This window comes from Cervus canadensis, chromosome 4 (genome assembly GCF_019320065.1).
Source record: "Cervus canadensis isolate Bull #8, Minnesota chromosome 4, ASM1932006v1, whole genome shotgun sequence".
Lineage (NCBI taxonomy): Eukaryota > Metazoa > Chordata > Mammalia > Artiodactyla > Cervidae > Cervus > Cervus canadensis.
The window spans coordinates 3911502-3932428 of NC_057389.1; the positions used below are offsets into that span (position 1 = coordinate 3911502).

Consider the following 20927-nt stretch of genomic DNA (forward strand, 5'->3'; position numbering starts at 1 on the left):
AGCATGAGAAAGGCAAAAAACATTTTAATATTGTTATGAAAAGAGTGTTTACTTCGTGCACCCCTGAAATGAGCTTTAGGGCTCTGTCCTTGCTATAGACTGAATGTTTGTGTCCTCTTAAAAATTCATATGTTGAACCTAATCCCCAATATGTTATTAGGAGGTGGAGCTTTTGGGAGGTGCTTAGGTCAGGAGAGCAGAGCCCTCATGAATGAGACTAGTGTTCTTACAAAATAGACCCCAGAGAACCGTCTTACCAGCTTCCAATCCTAAGAGGACACAGTAAGACTCAGCCATCTGTGAACCAAGAAGCGGGGCTCTCACCAGACACTGAGTCTGCAGGACCTTGATCTTGGACCTCCTGGCCTGCAGAATTGTGAGAAATAAATGTTTACTGTTTAAGCCGCCCTCTGTGCGGTTTTCTGGTTGACAGAAGGAATCAGGAAACCAGTCTACAACAGGAATAGAGCAGAGTTTCATTTGAGCTAAACTGAGGGCCATAGCCTGGGAGACACAGACTCAAGAAGATTTGAATTGTGTTCCTCTGGGCTACCAAATAGGGGAGGCTTTTAAAGGCAAAATCCCCAGAATTACATAAACTGTTTGTTAGGAATTAGGATTGGCGCTGGCAGGAAGTAAGTGTGCTTGTTGGCTTCCCCGCTGGCTCCTCGGTGAAGAATCCACTGGTGATGAGAGTTCCATCCCTGGGTGGGGAAGGTCCCCTGGGGGAGGGCACAGCAGCCCACTCCAGTGTTCTTGCCGGGAATCCCATGGACAGAGGAGCCTGGTGGGCTACAGTCCATGGGGTCGCACAGAGTCAGACACGACTGAGCGACTCAGCACGCAAGCACAAGTGTACGTGCTAAGCAAGGGTCCAAAATGGTTGCCTAGTTACAAGGGAGACATCGAGACTGTAAGACTGCAGCTGCCAGGTGCTAGCAGGTACTGTTGTGAGAATGGCTAACGGTGTCCTCGAGACTGATACAGTTCAGAAAATTCAAGTTCTAACTGATGCAGGAATACAGCTGAAACCACGCCCACAATGGCCACCTAGCTCCATTATGAATATCTGAACCACAATAATTTCATTATGATTTTTAACTGCATTCTTTTCTTTAATGGTTAAAGCAGATATAGGCCATAAAACAGGCTGTTTGAGTTAGCATGAAGTTCAAGCCAAATCACATATAAGCCAGAATGACTTCCCTATACATCTGTATGTGAAAATTTCTCCCATCAAGTCCAAATGGATCAATATGGGCTTTAAGAAAGGGGTCAGTTTATTCTAGAATATGAAACAGTATAATGGAGAAAACTTGGAAAGTAAATTTTATTTTCTTTGGTTTTGTAACACCTGAGTTTGAAAAGAGGCTATAAAATATGTTAAATTTTAGCAAAGATGACTCCATTTTAATGGATTACTTCATTGGTTCACTGATTAATAACATTCAATTATAGTACGAAAGCTCATTCTGTAACTTTTGCGTTATTTGCCTACATAGTCGAGATTCTGTGGCTTATCAGAATAATTTTGTTTATTTAAGAAAAAAAAAAGAACAAAGTCTTCTCACTTTTGAAAGGACTAAGGTTCTTTACATTCATATTACCTTATATATTTACTTTTAAAATCTTTTATTGTCATTTTGATTAAATAAGTAACTGAGTATTGTTGCTCAGTAACCCATGATCCTACCTTAATTAAGCATCCACATATACTCTGCCAATTCTTTCGGAGTTGCTCTCCCAAAATTTAGAAAAAATAAAATATCAGGTTGTTCTTTACAGCTAAATGTGTCTTTGGATTTGGAAAAGGTTACTGGGAAAACCGCAATGATTTTGTTTTCTCATCTTAGAGAGACGCTAAAAATAATGAGGTTCGTTTGAGATGTTCCTATTTTGAGACATGGATGGGAAGAGCTGTCCTATCAGAGATGTTCGCTCTTGTCTAGAATAGGTTGGTAAAGACAAATACCGAGATGACTTTCAGAGCTTGTATCTTTTTTTAAGAAACTGACTGCTAAAAGCGTCACTTCTCTGTGTTGGGCTGTGCTGCGTCTTCCTGGCTGTGTGCGCTTTTCCCCGGCTGCGGCGAGCAGAGGCTCCTCTCTCGTCCAGGTGCCGGACCTCTCTCGCGGTGGCGCGGTCTCTAGGGCCCCTGGGCGTCAGTCGTGGTGATGCTCGGGCTTAGCTGCTGCGCGGCCTGTGGCATGTCCCCAGATCAGGGATGGAACCCGCATCTCCTGCCTTGGCAGTTGGATTCTTTACTACTGAGCCTCCAGGGAAGCCCGAGAGCTTTAATTCTTTACTGAAGGTCCCTAGAGGTTTGCCAGTGCCCTTGCTGCACTAATAAGGTTTTTATTGTCAGGGGAAATCAGAGCAAAACTTATGAAATAGTGTGTGCACCGTACCCCAGTAGAGAGTTTTCCTTTCTTTCATTCTGATGTTATTAGCCACAGTAATAAAAGAATCACAGCACTGAGTCTTTGTAATCTGTCTCTATCTACCTACCCATTTCTTTGTGTCTACATGGCTTCCCAGGTGACACAGTGGTAAAGAAACCCCCCTGCCAGTGCAGGAGACCCAAAGACTCAGGTCGGGAAAATCCCGAGGAGTCGGAAACGGCAACCCACCCCAGTATTCTTGCCTGGGAAATTCCATGGACAGAGGGGGCCTGGCAGGCTGCAGTCCACAGAGGCGCAGAGTCGGCCATGACTGAGCGACTGCGCACGCACCCGTCCCTACCTTTCTGTCCGTCGTCTAGAGCTTGTGATCTGATGCGTGCCTGAGGACTCTGTTACAGGTTACAGCCCAGAGTCTGTGTCCTCACCAAATAAGGACAGTCTCAGAAGCTAGTGGGAAAAGACCGAAACAAGCACTTCAAACTACTGGCATTTCTAAACCAAACTCTTGCCCACTTAGTTAGCTTTCAGGCCTTACCAGTAAATTGAGTCGGAACTCCCAGAACTCTTCTTAGTCCCTAGAGCAGACTGATGAAGAGCCCGCGAAGCAGACATTAATGACAGAGGCCCAAATGGAGTGAGGGGGAGATGTGAGGATGACTACTTTTTTGGAATATTGTTCAGGAGCCCCCTTGTTTGGAGTATTGTTGATGCTGTGGCGTTGTTTCATTTTTTGGTTAGATGAAGAAGCCCTTTCTCTTTCTTCTTAAGCAATCTATAACCCATACAGCTTAGTAGACTGCTTTTGTGAGCTAAAACAAAACACTTTTATATGGTATTTGATTCTCACTTGCTCTCCCAAATTCAGACATTTTCATGGTCTCATTGCTTTTTATGATAATGTAAGTTATTTGCATACACTCAATAAGAATCTACCTGCCTTTATATCAGGATACAATTGGACAAATTTCTTGGAATTTATGATTTGAGAATAGCCCTTTTAATCAGCTAGGACAGGTCATTTTTATGGAAAAAGAAGGGTGATTTTACATTGGGACCAATACCTGTTAAGCCCACCCAGGAAAATTGCCTTTCAGGGTCCCAGGCCTACAAATGATAAGAAAATACTATTTACTGGCAAGCTAGGAAACTTAGCCATTTTTGAGGACCTCAGAAAGAGTGGACGTCATCAAATTTGTAGGTACTGCAGGAGAAATCTGGTGGAGAAAGGTTTGGGAACTTGATTTCTTAGCCTCAGGGTAGCAAATCATAGCAGCATTTAAATTTCCGGTCCCAGATTCCTTACAGTATTTCCCAATCAGAAGTTTATTTTGTGCGCTTAATGCTCAGTGCTTAAGTGTGGAAAGCAAACTCAAGGAAGCTTATATGGTTGGTTAACACTCTTGATCACAAACTTTTCTATGAAAGGCGGGTAGTAAATATTTTAAGCTTTGCAACAGGGCCAGGATCAGGGTGCGGTGAAAGCAGCAATTCCTTGCCAAGCTATATTGGAGCCTGAGGCTAAAGGGAGAAAAGGGAAGACATCAATATTACCGATCCTGTCTTCATTTAAAATTTTGACATTTTGGTCAATTTGTGGGGGGCATTCTTTCAATTTAAAAAAAAATATGCATCAAAGTATCATTCGTTCATTTCTTCATCACTTAGTTTTTGGTGCCCTCTTAAATCTTGTGCCCAAGGGATGCTCCTCAGTCGCTTCACCCCGTCCTGGTCTTGTTTTGTGAACCAGTGTTCTCTGTGACGTTCCTCAGTTCTGCCAGTGCATCCAGAAAGCAGCAACAGATGTGTCAGTGAGCGAAGGTCGCTGTATTCCAGTGGGCTTTAACTATGGAGACTGAGATTTGATTTGCACAGCAAACTATCTTTGGTGTTTTTTTTCAACTATTTAAAAATGTGAAAACCACTGCTAATTTGCAGGAGGTTTTGAGAGTCAGGCCTTGGACTGCAACTGGCCCACAGGGTGTTGTTTGCTGATTCCTGCCCTTGCTTCACCTATGCAGACAATCAGGCCAAACCTAAGAAAACCAATCTGTGTGTGTGTGTGTGTGTGTGTGTGTGTGTGTGTGTGTGTGTGTGTGTGTGTGTGTGGTTAAGAATAACCATTGGAATTATCCTTAATTACATGGAGAGGAGACTGCAAGGAAAAGTTGTGAGAGACTTTGAAATGACAAAAGGAAAAATACTAGAGGTGACCTATGAAATGCTTGGTGTGGCCTGGTCCCCTGTTGGTCATGATTTGTAACTTGCACTCCCTCTGAGTAATTTTACCACTTCCTTACTTGCAGTCAACTGCTAGTAATGCTAATGATTTTTGCTGGTGAAGATTCAATTAATAACTTCCCTGTGAATTTTGCCCATTTTTTCATCTGTTAAATTTATTTCAGTACTCCTGATTGCCGTTATTTGTGTCTTATCTTCAGAATCTCCTTAAACTGGTTTTTTATAGTTCTCTAGCAGTGTTCCAAAGAACAGCCAGGAGAGATAAGAAAGCCTTCCTCAGAGATCAATGCAAAGAAATAGAGGAAAACAACAGAATGGGAAAGACTAGATATCTCTTCAAGAAAATTAGAGATACCAAGGGAACATTTCATGCAAAGATGAGTTTGATAAAGGACAGAAATGGTATGGACCTAACAGAAGCAGAAGATATTAAGAAGAGGTGGCAAGAATACACAGAAGAACTGTACAAAAAAGATCTTCACGACCCAGATAATCACAATGGTGTGATCACTCACCTAGAGCCAGACATCCTGAAATGTGAAGTCAAATGGGCCTTAGAAAGTATCACTATGAACAAAGCTAGTGGATGTGATGGAATTCCAGTTGAGCTACTCTAAATCCTGAAAGATGATGCTGTGAAAGTGCTGCACTCAATATGCCAGCAAATTTGGAAAACTCAGCAGTGGCCACAGGACTGGAAAAGGTCCGTTTTCATTCCAATCCCAAAGAATGCTCAAACTACTGCACAGTTGCACTCATCTCACACACTAGTAAAGTAATGCTCAAAATTCTCCAAGCCAGACTTCAGCAATACGTGAACTGTGAACTTCCAGATGTTCAAGCTGGTTTTAGAAAAGGCAGAGGAGCCAGAAATCAATTGCCAATATCTGCTGGATCATAGAAAAAGCAAGAGAGTTCCAGAAAAACATCTATTTCTGCTTTATTGACTACGCCAAAGCCTTCGACTGTGTGGATCACAATAAACTGTGGAAAATTCTGAAAGAGATGGGAATACCAGACCAGCTGACCTGCCTCTTGAGAAACCTGTATGCAGGTCAGGAAGCAACAGTTAGAACTGGACATGGAACAACAGACTGGTTCCAAACAGGAAAAGGAGTACGTCAAGGCTATATATTGTCACCCTGCTTATTTAACTTATATGCAGAGTACATCATGAGAAATGCTGGGCTGGAAGAAGCACAAGCTGGAATCAAGATTGCCAGGAGAAATATCAATAACCTCAGATATACAGATGATACCACTCTTTTGGCAGAAAGTGAAGAGGAACTAAGGAGCCTCTTGATGAAAGTGAAAGAGGAGAGTGAAAAAGTTGGCTTAAAGCTCAACATTTAGAAAACTAAGATCATGGCATCTGGTCCCATCACTTCATGGGAAATAGATGGGGGAACAGTGGAAACAGTGACAGGCTTTATTTTTGGGGGTTCCAAAATCACTGCAGATGGTGACTGCAGCCATGAAATTCAAAGATGCTTGTTCCTTGGAAGAAAAGATATGACGAACCTTGATGGCACACTAAAAAGCAGAATCATTTTTACGCTTTGCTGACAAAAGTCCGTCTAGTCAAGGCTATGGTTTTTCCAGTAGTCATGTATGGATGTGAAAGTTGGACAGTGAGGAAAGCTGAGTGCCGAAGAATTGATGCTTTTGAACTGTGGTGTTGGAGAAGACTCTTGAGAGTCCCTTGGACTGCAAGGAGATCCAACCATTCCATCCTAAAGGAGATCAGTCCTGGGTGTTCATTGGAAGGACTGATGCTGAAGCTGAAACTCCAATACTTTGGCCACCTCATGCAAAGAGTTGACCCTGCAAAGAGTTGACCCTGATGCTGGGAGGGATTGGGGGCAGGAGGAGAAGGGGACGACAGAGGATGAGATGGTTGGAGGGCATCACTGACTCGATGGACATGAATTTGAGTAAACTCCGGGAGTTGGTGATGGACAGGGAGGCCTGGTGTGCTGTGATTCATGGGGTCACAAAGAGTTGGACACGACTGAGCGACTGAACTGAACTGAGTTTCCTCAATAATTGAATTAAAGCATTCTTTAACACATGTCTATTTTATATTTGCACAAGGTTCATGATTTTATCTTACAAAAATATATCCCTTAATAATAGGTTAGGACAAACATAAAATTATGAACATCCAGTTTCCATCCAGAGGAAAAGAGAATAGCTCTTGGATTATCCAGTCAACATCTGCTAATCACCCACTATGTGGCAGAGTGTTGGGGATACAAACATGAATATGGAAGACCAGTTCCTTCCTCTGAAGTTCATGATCTAGAGAACATCCTGGTCCTTAATACTGATTCATCCACTCACTTATTCTCTTATACTACAAGTATTTATTGAGGCCTGCTGTTAGTACTATAGCTCAGTCACATTTGAGTGGAATAAACTTTTCCAATCTGATCTTCATGTCTTTTAACACATTTAACATTGTTGCTGTGGGAAAAATATGTTATGCACTTCAAGCAACGTTCTTTTTTTCCCCAACATTCTTTGATTAAATAAAAACCTTAATAAACTAACACAACATTGTTAACCAACTCTGTATATAAAAACATGCTAAGACGCTCAGTCATGTGCAGTTCTTTGTCATCCCATGGACTGTAGCCCGCCAGGCTCCTCTCGATGGAGGATTTCCCAGGTAGGAATACTGGAGTGGGTTGCCATTTCCCTCCCCAGGGGATCTTCCCTCCCCAGGAATTGAACCTTGGGTCTCTTGCATTGCAGGCGGAGTCACTATGCTCTTATATTAAAAAAAAAAAAAGCAAACCTTAGTAACATTTTTACAGCTTTTAAAAATAGAGGTGGTAAAGGTCCTACTTTCATAATTTTTCATCACTAAAGATTAGTAACAATTTATGAATTTTTAATTACTGTTATATTGGGAATTTTCTGTATTATCCATGAACTGCAGATACTTTTCTGAATCATGCTGTTTTTGTTGCAAATGTTTTTCAGAATTCTTCTTTGGAATTACCTTCAAATGTAGAAGTGCACTATTGTAGAAATTCATTTAAAGAGGATTTTATTTTAGAAAGAATCAAAAGTCTTTGGGAAAGAATTTTGGTCTCATTGTACAGATATGAGACTAAGGATTAAAAATGATAAAGTTTTAGATGACTTCCTTTCCACCTTGACTCTTACTACAAGAAAAGTAAAAATCATCCAAAAACCTTTTCTAGTATATAAGGCATTAACTATAGAGTACTAAATGAAATTTCTACTTGAATTCTGATTCTGTACTTCATTTACCAGTGGGTACCACTATTAACAATATGATGTGTGTCATCACCAAATTATTTAGGAGTTGATAAAGATAGATGTAAATACACTAATCCCACATGTATTCTAAAAACCTTGAATTGTGTGATACATATTTGCCTACAATTTTCCTTTTACTCATAACACTCATGGGTATTTGATATATAATAGAGGTGATGTTCTATATCAGAGTTTTAGCACTACACTGAAAAGACATTATGTGGTAAGTACACTATGCCCACAGATTCTTCTGGCTGGTTTCAATAATGGTCAGCATTTTTCATGTCTCCATCCTGCCTTTTCTTCAGTACCATTTGAAAGTAAGTTATAAATACCGTGACATTTCACCTTAAATCATTTAGCATACATCTCCTTAACAAAAATAAGTAATCTTAATATTCTTTTAATGCCTAAGAGAATTGAAAATAATTATGTAGTATTACCTAATATCCAGTCCATATTCAAATATCCCCAACTCTACAAAGATAATTATCTTGGTTGTTTTGTTACATTATTTTAAACTAGAATCCATTCTAAGTTCATATATTTCATTTGATATTTTTGCTTTTTCAGTCTCTTTATGTTTAGTTCAGATACCTACTTTCTTTTCTTTTTTTAAAATTAATGACTGAATTTTTGAAAAGTCTGGTCTATATGTCTTATAAATTACTGTTCTATATTCCTTTCTTTTAAACTCAGGTTTATTAAGATATAATTTATATAGTATGAAACGCATCCTTTTTAGTGGATGGCTGTATGAACTTTGACGAGTTCGTTCGGTCATGCGTCCTCCGCCAGGATCAGGATATATGCCACTTCCAACCCCCAGAGCTCCATCCTGCCTCTTTGAAGTGAACCCTCCCCCAGTGCCAGGTTCTGGCAGCCTCTGCTCTACTTTCTGCCCCTGCAGTTTTGCCTGTTTGGGGAAAGTCATGTAAATAGAATCATACAGGATGAAGCCTTTAAGTCTGCCTTTTTTCACTTAGGGTAATGTGCTAAAGATTCGTCCATTGTGTAGATTTACCACAGATCATCTCTTTACCAGTGGAGAATGTTTGTGTGCAGGTTTTGACAGTTGTGAATAAAGTTGTTATAAGTATTTGGATACGGGCTTTTATATAAAGATACGTTTTCATTTCTCTTTCATAAACACTTAGGATTAAGATCTCTGGATCATATGGTAATTGTGTCTTTAATTTCATAAAAACCTAGCAGAATGTTTTCCAAAATGACTGTCATCATTTTGCATTTCCCCCATCAGTACATCAGGGCTTAAGTTGTTCTACTTCCTTGCCAACACTTGCTGTGCCAATGTTGTAAATTTTAGCCATTCTAGTGGAGGTGTGATGGTGTCTCAATGAGATTAATTTGAATTGCCTTAAGGGATGATGGTGTGGAGCCCTATCTCTCAGGGGTCAGGAAAGTTTCTGGACTAAGTACCATTAGAAACACACTAGCCCACCAAAACTTTAAAGTCATTTCTCTATTGCCTTTTTGTTTGTTTCCTCCTTTTATGTTTTCTCTCTTTGGGCTTAGATTATAAACCAATCATGATACCTGTCTCAGTCTAGTCAGAAGGCTGCCAGAATGTTCCTGATATTTTTTACTTGCTTGTGTGAATCAGAGTTTCTCTATCAAAGTAAGAAAATAAAGTTATGGATTGTTAGGTACTTCTTGAAAATCGTTATCAATGGGGGCACACACAAGCAGCTTTCTGTCTCTCTCTTGCACAGAACACATACCGACATGCATCTCACACAGTCAAAGAACTGATGGCTTCACAGAAAATGTGTTCCGTGCTCATCCTTTCCTTTAGAAAATACTATTCCCCCATTAACCCACCCTTTAGAATTTCTATTCAGTGTAATCATTCTCCAATCTGATCTTAGCAAATAGTCCTTATACTGTGTCTGAAAAGAATGATTCATTTTCTCCGTAGACTATTCTCCAAAACTTGATCTGTAAGAAGAGACGCTGGGAGCATATCTTAATACTGACTGGATAAAAGGTACAGTCAGAAATGAAACATTTCGGTGGGGAGGGGAGGCTGGTTGGTAATGAAAGTAGGTGAAACAGCATGACATAGGCAATACAATCTAAAGTAGGTCTTAGGGCTAATGTCCCTTAGAATTAAGTGTCTTTTGAAATAACAAATCTTGCAGCTCCTATTCTTGTCACTTGACCATGTGAACCATGCATGTTTTCAGTGAAGATTCTGACACACTTGATGTGCCCTTAAGACCTCAAAATAAATTTTCTTCTTTCATTTTTAAATTTATAAGAATGTATATAGTATGTTGGTCATAGAGAAATTATTATTTATCATGTTGTGGTTGACATGGAAAACAGCTATATTAAGTTTAAAAACAGAGTGCCTGTGGTCCACAACATGTGAAAATGTTACCTATCACTATCTCAGTTTTGTTACCTGTCAGTAAGTAAATACCTTTGATTTGTAGCCCAATAAAGATTCAAATTGTTCCAATTAGATCCAATTCATGAATGTTTAAGAATGTCAATTTTTACAAATACGGAAGAAAATACATTGATTTGTCAGGGGAAATCATTGGCAGAGCAGTAGGAATTGGGAAGAAGTCCTCTTTCCCCATATTCTTCCCCAAGATACACACACTCACACACATACACACACTTACTTCCAACGTAAGGTTGAAATGAATATATAAAGTGAAAGGAAAAGAAGTCACAGAGAATGGCATGTTTCCTATAACAGTGAACTGTTCAGTTGTGTCCGACTCTTTGCGACCCCATGAATCTCAGCACACCAGGCCTCCCTGTCCATCACCAACTCCCGGAGTCCACCCAAACCCATGTCCGTCGAGTCGATGCCATCCAACCGTCTCATCCTCTGTCGTCCCCTTCTCCTCCTGCCCTCAATCTTTCCCACCATCAGGGTCTTTTCCAGTGAGTCAGCTCTTCGCATGAGGTGGCCAAAGTACTGGAGTTTCAGCTTCAGCATCAGTCCTTCCAGTGAACACCCAGGACTGATCTCCTTTAGGATGGAATGGTTGGATCTCCTTGCAGTCCAAGGGACTCTCAAGAGTCTTCTCCAACACCACAGTTCAAAAGCATCAATTCTTCAGCACTCAGCTTTCTTTATGGTCTAACTCGCACATCCATACATGACCACTGGAAAAACAGTGGTTCTCAGCTCTCTGGATCTCTTCCCCTGGAGGGGACAAAAGGTCCTGGGACCCTACTTCCTTATTCCCATCATTAGGTGGAGGTGGGAGGTGCGAGAGCTGACTCTGAATGGCAAGCGTTGCTGCATAACCAAACTTAGAAGAGACTGTGTTTATCTCTGCCTTCACAATTGGGTTATAGACGATATAATTTTTAATCCTTGTACCCTAGTCTTAACATTAGTGGGAAATGATGGACTCCAAATAGGGTTGATTTGTTTGCTTCACAACATACTGTAGGCGTAACTGAACAAACACACAAAGAAACTATAAACATCAACAAACAGCAATGTGTAATTTAAAAGCAAGTGAAACAGAACTGAAACCCAAAGCTACTCAGGGTAACACAGGTCGCATACCGATAAAGTCTGTCCTTCCAGAAAGTTGAGGGAATTTATGTAGTTTATGAAGTTAAAGAGAACAGTTGCTAAAATCATTTCTTCCATTGTTTCATACTTAGGTATGACTCTAACTTTCTATCTTTGGAAAAAATAAAAAATATTTTAGAAAAGAAAAATAACTTAAAAAAGTACTTTATCATCCCTTTCTACATCCAAAGAGAAGTATCTACTCCCTGAATGGCGAAAAAGAACATCTTATCACTTGGCCAAGGAGGCAACATAAAACAAGAAAATCTCATAATCCAGGGGCTAATGAGCCAGCAGTGTCAGACAGAAGTCAGAGGAGAGGTGAGAGTCACCCCACATCACCTCTTCAGCCACCCTCCCGTCTCCCACCTGCTCCAGAAGGGGTTAAACCTTGAAAAGTCCATTCAGTCCTTCTAGTTTGTGGATCCTGGTTATGACTGCCTTACCTCTGGAAGGAGAGATAAAACCCTTAGTAAGAAGGGAACCGGTTATGAAGGGGCAACTTGACACTCGTGATACGATCTGGGAACACAGCAAACAAATTTGGAGTGTGGACACTTGATTATTATACTGATACCACCAGTTCTCAACATTTAGAATTGTGGTTGCCATAGTAATTATAATTATCTGTCATTTCTTTATTGTGAGCAAATGTATAACTATTCTAAATTTATATAACAAGAAACAAAAATGTTATTAAATTTAAGAGGGAAAAACATTAAATTGGTTAGGGAGTCACGCGTAACTTAATTCTTTCTAAAGGTCCTACGTTACCAGTTGACAGTAAAAAAGTATTGGTTGTGATATAGGAGCTGGGCACAGAACTGAGATGAGGCTCGGCAGTAGAACTACCTGACAGCGCAGCAGACAGGGTTCAATCTGTGGGTGGGAAGGTCTCCTGGAGAAGGGAACGGCCACCCACTCCAGAATGCTCGCCTAGGCAATCCCATGGACAGAGGAGCCTGGCGGGCTACAGTCCATGGGGTCGGAAGGAGCTGGACATGAGTCAGTGACTAAACAACATGTGGTAGGACATCTTCGTGCTTTAGTGATTTCATTTAGGGCTTCCCCAGTGGCTCCAGCGGTGAAGAACCCGCTGCAATGCAGGAGGCACCGGAGACCGGGCTTGGTCCCCAGGTAGAAGAGAAGATGAACATGCGAATCTTAAGTTAAAAAACAGGAAAAGAAACCCCTGCATTTGCCTTAATTACCACATTAACTTTTATAAAAGTGGGAGAACAATGAATTTTCTGTTTTAAACTCAGTTAATTGCTTCCTTTCACGAGCCTGAATGATCTTTGGAGCGTTTTGGGTGATAATTGGTTGTTTTGCTTTCTTTTCCCCCGGTTAAGTTGCATGAAGGCTTAGTTTCACAAGGCTCTTCGGTGAAAACATTTCTATTTCCACGATAACAAATGATGACACGGTGATTTAAAACAGCGGCTTTTTACCATTTCACAGCTCTGTAGTCAGGGTTCCTGGCCTGGGCTCAGATCCTCAGGGGGCTGGAGTCGGGGCCTTCTCAGGGCCGGGCTCCCTGTAGCCCACGCTCTTCTCCCAGGCCTGTGTGCTGAATCCCGAATTCTGCGGGACGGGGCCGCGCCGCCCCCCTCAGCACGCGAGACTGCGTCTTCAAGGCCAACAGTGAAGCAACCCGCTGCTGCTTTGAACCTCACCGTCGGACTGTCTGTAAAGATTTCCCACCATTACATCAGGCCACCCGGAATAACTTCTCTTTAAAGTGCAACTGATTAGTGACTTCCGATGCTGGTGATTCAAGCATAACCAAAAGAAAGTGAAAGTGAAGCTGCCCAGTTGTGTTTGACTCTATGTGACCCGGTGGGCTGTAGCCCACCAGGCTCCTCTGTCCATGGGATTTTTCAGCCGAGAGTACTGGAGTGGGTTGCCATTTCCTTCTCCAGGGAATCTTCCCGATCAAGGGATGGAACCAGGGTCTCTCACATTGCAGGCAGACGCTTTAACCTCTGAGCCACCAGGGAAGCTCAGGATAAACAAAGTAGGGCTTAATTCTGACAGAGGCCCCAGAGCTGCCTGCCGTGGTAACTGCTGTAAAGGAGACGGACGGGGAGGTGTGACCCCAGGGAAGGGGCACCTGGGTTGAGAGCTGCAGGTGAGCAGGACTCAGTCATAGGGTGAGCTGAGGGTGGGCAGGGGAGGCAGCCGCTGCACTTTCATTCTGTGCTTGAAACAGACCCACTGGAAAAGACCCTGATTCTGGGCAAGATGGAAGGCGGGAGGAGAAAGGGACGACAGAGGATGAGATGGTTGGATGGCATCACCGATGTGATCAACATGAGTTTGAGTAAACTCCGGGAGTTGGTGATGGACAGGGAGGCCTGGCATGCTGCAGTCCATGGGGTCGCAAAGAGTTGGACACGACTGAGCGACTGAACTGAACTGAAACAGACTCTTCAAGAGTACAGACCACTTCCTGAAAGAAATTCTCTGAAAGCTGGCTGTTTCTCCACCTTTGGCTTTTAGTAGTGCAGCAAAAACACAATTGAGTAACGGATTAAGTTTATTGAACACTTGGGGTGTTGCATGATTTCCAGATGCATAAAACCATGTCTTCTGCCCCCCAGAGTGTCCTTGTAGGTCATCCATTGCACCTACCACAACCAGTGAGACCAACGGTACATTATCTGAGATCTACTTACATCACTGGTGCCACAGGGTGTTTTGGCCATTTATAACAGCCATTGTTACCCAACTGCAAGCGTGAGAAATTTGTGTCTGTGGGTGTGTCTTTACAGGCAAATGTGAATTTCGAAGTGAGTACATATATTCTATATCACCAAAGAAGAAAGAAAAGGCTTTTCTTTTGAACAGTTTCCAACATTTTAAATTTAGATACTGGTTTTTAGTGTGAATTTGGGTATAACACATATATACCCCAAGTTTGAATTTTATTCAAATATGTAAATATTTTATATTATAGAATCTATTAATCACTATTACACTGAAATAAGGCATATGAATGTACAAGTTGCTATTCTGGGCCTTTCATTTCTTCCCTATCCATCATCCTCTACCTAATTCATAAGTAAGTTACTAAATCCTGAAGACTCCGTTTCTCAATCCCAACCATACCTCATTACCCCTACCACAATGGCCTTAATTCATGCTTTTAAAGTCCATCCACTGAACAATTCCCAACTGGTCTTACTGCTAAGAGCCTCTTCCTACTCTAGTTCATTTTCTATACAATTGCCAGATTATCTTCCTAAAAAACTGAACAAAGTCCCAGTCCTCATGGGGTTTACACTCTAGTGGGAGAGATTAAAAAAAAAAAAAGAAGACAAAATAAACATGTGCTAATGCAATATAAAGAAAATAAAACCATGGTGAGAGGAAAAGTGGGCTTCCCAGGTGGTGCAGTGGTAAAGAATCCTCTTGCCAATGTAGGAGATGTGGGATCAGTCCTTGGCTCAGGAATATCACCTGGAGGAGGGAATGGCAACCCACTCCCCTATTCTTCCAGGGAAATCCCATGGACAGAGGAGCCTGCTGGGCTATAGTCCATGGGGTTGAAGAGAGTAGGACATGACTGAGCAGGCATGCAAGAGGAAAAGTAAAGGAGGTGCAATTTATTTCAGTTTAATTGATAATTGACACACAGCATTATAAGATGTGCAGCATAAGGTAGGAGTAGTGTGTAGAAAGCTGAAGGCCGGAAAAATTGATGCTTTTGAACTGTGGTGTTGGATTTATGAGATTCCTTCATGTTATTTACCTCCCTCCCTTCAATTGTGGGTAGTATTCTATCAAATGAGTATACCAGTTCAGCCATTCTTCACTGATGGACATCTAGATTGTAGATTTTGATTATTATGAATAAAGATATGCTATGAGTATTTTTGCACAAGTCTTTTTGTAGGTATATGCTTTTATTTTTCTTGGATAAATATCTGTAAGTGGGATTGCTGGGTTGTATGTATGTTTAATTCATATGCAACTAATGGGTCCACAATTTTGAAACAGAGAAATAAGAAGCTTAGAATACCCTCTCCTTTTGCTCAAAGTGTAGTCTGGAAGAGATGCAAAGGATTTGTTAAAAAGCCTCAGATAACCCTGTCACTCCTCACCTTTCTTCTGGGACCCTGAGAAATTCCTTTTAAGTCAGAGGGATGAAAGATGTGTGGATAATATCTGTAGTGAATGCAGTTTGGGCAGTACCTTGGAAGAAACCTATGTAAAACCCTTTGATGAATCTCTGCCTCTAGGTTACTTGGAATTCCATCTCACTGTGATCAAGCTCAGAAAGGGAGATCTAAAATAAAAGTGATTACTGATAAGGAGGCCTCTATTAGCAAAAGTCTGATGGCAGATTAGGTGAAGGCTGGGTAAGGCTGGCCAGTGTGGTGGTAAAGTCAGGAACGCTCAAAGGTCTCTATGCAGATAAGCCTTGAATGTTGCAATACTCTTTTCTCAGTCAGTTCTCTGTTATCCTTAGTAGCTTTAAAATATACCTGCCATCTTCCACCGTTCAGCATATAAGCAGGCTCCACTGAAAACAGAGCCCTTTCAAAATGAACTCTTTCACTGCCTTGCCAGAAATGTCCACCTATCTGCATTCATCCTTGATCTATCCTTGCCTCCTTCCTTCCAATCACAATGAAGACTGTATCCCTACACAGGTAATCACCATTTCATCTTCTCAAGGGCCTTGTTGTATTATCTTTTATTTCCCTACCTCTTCCTTTATACTGGCTCATTCCCACCAGCATGTCCAAGTCCTTGTGAAAGCCGCTCCCAATTTCTCCCTTGTGAAAACTAACTTTCTTTCAACACCAGGTACTACTCCTAGTTAGAGCTTTATGTCTCTGGTCTCATTACAGTCAAGTCTTCAAAAGGGCAGTCTGCAAAGACTATTTCCTCGTTTTCTGAGGAAAGCTGAGTCTCCAAAGTCCACCTAGAGCCCTTTATCTCTGAGCAAGCAGTGAGCAATCAGTTTTAAAAAGTCCTGTACGTGATGGATGGAGAGATGGGTGCAGAGACAGAGTCTTCCATAGCTGTGTGGCTTGGGACACTGGATGACTAATTGGGTTGAGAAAGTGTTTATCTGTGTGTCTAAATAACCTGAAAAAGTGAAAAAGTTGGCTTAAAACTCAACATTCAGAAAACTAAGATCATGGCATCTGGTCCCATCACTTCATGGCAAGTAGATGGGGAAACAGTGGGAACAATGACAGACTTTATTTTTGGGGGCTCCAAAATCACTGCAGATAGTGACTGCAGCCATGAAATTAAAAGACGCTTACTCCTTGGAAGAAAAGCTATGACAAACCTAGAGAGCATATTAAAAAGCAGAGACATCACTTTCCCAACCAAGTCTGTCTAGTCAAAGCTACGGTTTTTCCAGTAGTCATGTATAGATGTGTGAGTTGGACCATAAAGAAAGCTGAGTGCTGAAGAATTGATGCTTTTGAACTGTGGTGTTGGAGAAGACTCTTGAGAGTCCCTTGGACTGCAAGGAGATCCAGCCAGTCCATCCTAAAGGAGATGAGTCCTGGGTGTTCATTGGAAGCACTGATGTTGAAGATGAAACTCCAATCCTTTGGTCACCTGAGTGAAGAACTGACTCACTGGAAAAGACCCTGATGCTGGGAAAGACTGAAGGAAAAGGGGGAGACAGGATGAGACGGTTGGATGGTATCACTGACGCCATGGACATGAGTTTGAGTAAAGGCCGGGAGTTGGTGATGGACAGAGAGGTCTGGCATGCTGCAGTCCCCGGGGGCGCAGAGTCGGATACGACTGAGCAACTTAACTGAAATCACCTGATACGTACGTTCATCCTGAAACGCACTTAGGGAAAGGCGATCCGTCACTACCAACAAGTGTCTGCAGACAAGCGCCAAAACACTGCAGAGCCGCTCCACCGGTGAGTCCCTCGCGGGAGAACCATTCTCGCCGGCCCGGGCCGCGCTCCCACCGGCGCAGCGGAGAGCCCGCCGGGCACCCGGGGTGGCCTCTGGCGGGACCGGGTCTCCTCAGCGGCCAAGGCATCCGGGTCGGGCGGTGAGAGGGCCGAGCGGTTCCCGGCCAATGACGGTTCCCGAACGTGCGCCTGGCGACGTCAGCGCGGCTGTGCCCACGGACGTCAGCCGGCGGGCTCAGAGGCGGCTCCTCCCGGACCCACGAAGGGGGCGTGGGCTCCAGGAAACCGCGGGTGACTGGTGCTGGGGACTGACAGCCCGCATCGGCGGCGGCGGGCCCGCCAGAGCGGCCGTCAGGGAGCGAGCAGCCGCGCGCGCCGCCGAGCCCCGCCCCCTTCCCGAGCGGCCCCGCCCCTTTTCCGAGCGGGCCGCGCGCCCCCGAGCCGCCCTCCCTGCGCGCCGCTGCGGCCCCGCCCTCTTCCCGAACGGGCCGCGCGCTCCCGCCCCGCCACCACCCCCCACCCCACCGCGCCTCCGCTGCGGCCCCGCCTCCTTCCCAAGCGGGCCGCGCGCTCCCGGCGCGCCGAGCTGTGCCGCGGGCGCGCGCGCCGCTGCCGGCAGAGCCGCCGTTAAAGTGGTCTGAGGCGCGCCCCGCGATTCCCCCGCCGCCGCCCTGACCAACTGAGGCGGCGGGCCAGGCTGCGAGCGGCCGCCCGGTCAGCAGGCTCGCCGGCCTTCGTCGCGTCCCCAGAGCTCGCGCCCCGCCGTGGTCTCCCGGCGTCCCGGGGCAGAGCATGTAGCCCCCCAGCGCCGCGTGTGTGACCGTGTGTGTGTGCCCGCGTGTGCCCGCGGGCCCGAGGCCGACCCCCGCGCGGCCTGCCCCAGCCCGGCCCCTGTGCGGGGCCTCCCCTATGGGCCTCCTGCTCTCGAAGGAGCCGCGCCGCCGCCCGCGCCAGAAGCGGCCCCGCTGCGGCAGCTGGTGGCGCCGCCGCCGCCGGCCTCTCCTCAGGTGGCCCCGCGGGGCCCCGGCCAAGGCGGCGGCGGCGCCCCGGGGCCGGGACTGCCTCTTCCGCGGGCCCTGCATGCTCTGCCTCGTCGTGCACGGCCCCGGCGCGCCCGCCCCCGCCGGCCCGGAGGAGGAGCCGCCGCTGTCGTCGCCGCGGCCGCTCAGGGCCTACGGCGCGGCCGCCTCCTCACAGCCCCCGGCGCGGCGCCGCGCGGGCCTGGCCGCCGAGGACGCCGCGCGCCGCCTCCTGCTCTCGGCCGCCGCCGCCGCCGCTGCGCCGCCCGCCCCCGGCCGCGGGGAGCTGGGGCCGGCCGCGGCCGCCGCCCGGGAGCGGCCGGCCCGGAGCCTCCTGTGGGCCCGCGCGGGGCCCGTGCGCCCGCCCGCGCCGCCCGCCGCCTCGCGGCCCTTCCGGGCGCCGCCGGCCGAGCCCCCCGCGCCCCCCGAGATGGTGTGCAAGCGGAAGGGGGCCGGGGTCCCCGCCTGCACCCCCTGTAAGCAGCCCCGCTGCGGCGGGGGCGCCTGCGGCGGCGGCGGCGGCGGCGGCGGGCCTGCGGGCGGCGGCCCCGAGCAGCACCCCCCGCCGCCGCTCCGCGCCCCGCGCTCCCCCGCCGCCCCGGGAGGAGCCCCCGCGGAGGCCGGCGGGGACGCGGTCCGAGCGGGGGGCGCCGCCCCCTCGGCCGCCCGGCAGCCGCAGCACGAGTGCGGCGACGCCGACTGTCCGGAGGGCCCCGAGCCGCCGTGCGACTGCCACCGGGAGCCGCCCCCCGACGCCCCGGACATCAACCAGCTGCCGCCCTCCATCCTGCTCAAGGTGAGTCTGCGCGCCCCCCGCCCGCCAGGCCCTCTCGGGGGTCCTCTCTCCTGCACGCCCCGGGGTCGGGGGGTGGGGGGCTCCCTGACAGCCCGTTATTTCAAGTGCAGGGGCTTGGAGTCCGCTGAAGGTCCTTCTAATCGCTTAGGTCTGCTGCGCGTAATCCCGGGTTCACCTAGGAGGGTCCCAAGCCCACTGTTGTAGAAACTGTAGGTTTTCTGTGAAGTGTGTGTGTGTGTGTGTTTTAATCCCTTGAGCGGTTTGCGCTAACTGGGTAGACTTTTGTATATTAGTGTTGGAAAGTATTCACAGTACTTTCAGATTTGATAACTGCTAGCTGATGTCAAAACAGTTACCTTTTATCTATCGAACACTTGACCACGATGATCAGGAACAGTGCCAGAGCTTTATATACATAATATCTCACCGAATACTTCAGTTGACGCCGTGAAAGAAATATTGTTAACATCCTTACACAAGAAGAAACCGATGTATCAGCGCCTCGTGCCTACAGTCCTAAGTCAGGCCGACGTGGTGTGTGTGCGTATGGAGCTTCACGCGGGGCTTGAAGGGGTTGAATGACTTGCCCAAGGTCACACACAGACAGGTCTGCGGAGTTTAGGCCTGTCTGACTGGAAAACCCTTTTATTTATGCTGTTCTCTTTTCTTAGATAAAGCAGACAGATTACCAGATATAAGGACAAGTATATTTTTTGTTGGCGGATACATGAGTGGGGAAGAGGTAGATGTCCCGTGGAAACCTTGTCTCACTTTCAGCTACCAAGTAAAATTTGCAGTTTTGTCAATGCTAGTGATAATTATGTGATAGTTTGTAGTAAGTTAGTATTAAAAAGTTTTTTTTTCCGTTCATTTTCTCTCTTCTCTCACCCCTACACTGCAGCTTTCTGGAACTTAATAAATACAAACTCCCTTTATTACTGTGGATGATATTTAAGACTAACTAGAAAAACCTAGATAATAATTTGGCTACTTTTATTATTACTGAAGTAGCTGTCATCAATTATAATTTTTATTCTCAACAATATACTTTGATTGGACTTTTTGCACATTTGTAATCCTGTGTTTGGATTTGTTTTATTGTGATACTAATATTTTTGTAAATAATATAGCAAAGAACTGGGAAAGGTTAACTTTGCTGCATGTCCAAGAGGATGAGATGGTTGGATGGCATCACTGACTCAATGGATAAGAGTTTGGGTAAACTCCGGGAGTTGGTGACCGACAGGGAGGCCTGGTGTGCTGCGGTTCATGGGGTCGCAAAGAGTCGGACATGACTGAGCGACTGAACTGATGTTGTTTACCTTTTTTTTGAAGGAGTAATTACTGCCTCTGTATGTTCAGGGTGTGCATTTTAGGGCAGAGGGAATGTTCTTGAGTCTTTTAACTTAGTGGACAACATGGACAAATGAAATATCAACAAATATTTGGCATAGAGGTTTGATTGCTGTCTTGCTATTTGGTAAGTAAGACTGTTTAAACACAAAGTAAAAAGCAGGTACCTCCCACTTTCTACATAAACTATCATTATTTCATGAGGTAGAGCACATTTTAATACAAAAACAAAAATTAAAGAAAAAGATAAGAAAGGAGAAAGGACATGATTTCATAATAAAGAGAGTTCCAATATAATAAGTTTATTTTATTTACAGCATTGTTCTTTTCCACATTTTTGCTAGGGACTGTTGAAAAC

The 20927-nt window shown here is 45.1% G+C and overlaps 2 protein-coding genes across 6 annotated transcripts in view; one reads left to right on the top strand and one right to left on the bottom strand.

The window, feature by feature from the left end:
* Positions 1-271: 271 nt before the first annotated feature.
* On the bottom strand, positions 272-18672 carry LOC122439476 (spidroin-1-like). 5 transcript variants are annotated; one of them, XM_043464516.1, is made up of 2 exons: positions 17312-18672; positions 272-366 (listed from the first exon to the last, which is right to left on the bottom strand). In XM_043464516.1, the coding sequence occupies exon 1, from the start codon at positions 18481-18483 to the stop codon at positions 17314-17316; it is 1170 nt and encodes a 389-aa protein (XP_043320451.1). In that variant the 5' UTR covers positions 18484-18672; the 3' UTR covers positions 272-366; positions 17312-17313. The 5 variants fall into 5 exon arrangements, with proteins under 5 accessions (XP_043320451.1, XP_043320450.1, XP_043320449.1 ...); XM_043464515.1 differs by lacking the exon at positions 272-366 and adding an exon at positions 12499-13182; XM_043464514.1 differs by lacking the exon at positions 272-366 and adding an exon at positions 12499-13186.
* The window catches only part of LOC122439416 (F-box/LRR-repeat protein 17-like), a 165248-nt gene continuing 162802 nt past the window's right edge, over positions 18482-20927 (top strand). The window contains exon 1 of the mRNA XM_043464461.1: positions 18482-19216. Within this exon, the coding sequence (XP_043320396.1) occupies positions 18482-19216 (735 nt within the window). The remainder of the gene's footprint in view (positions 19217-20927) is intronic.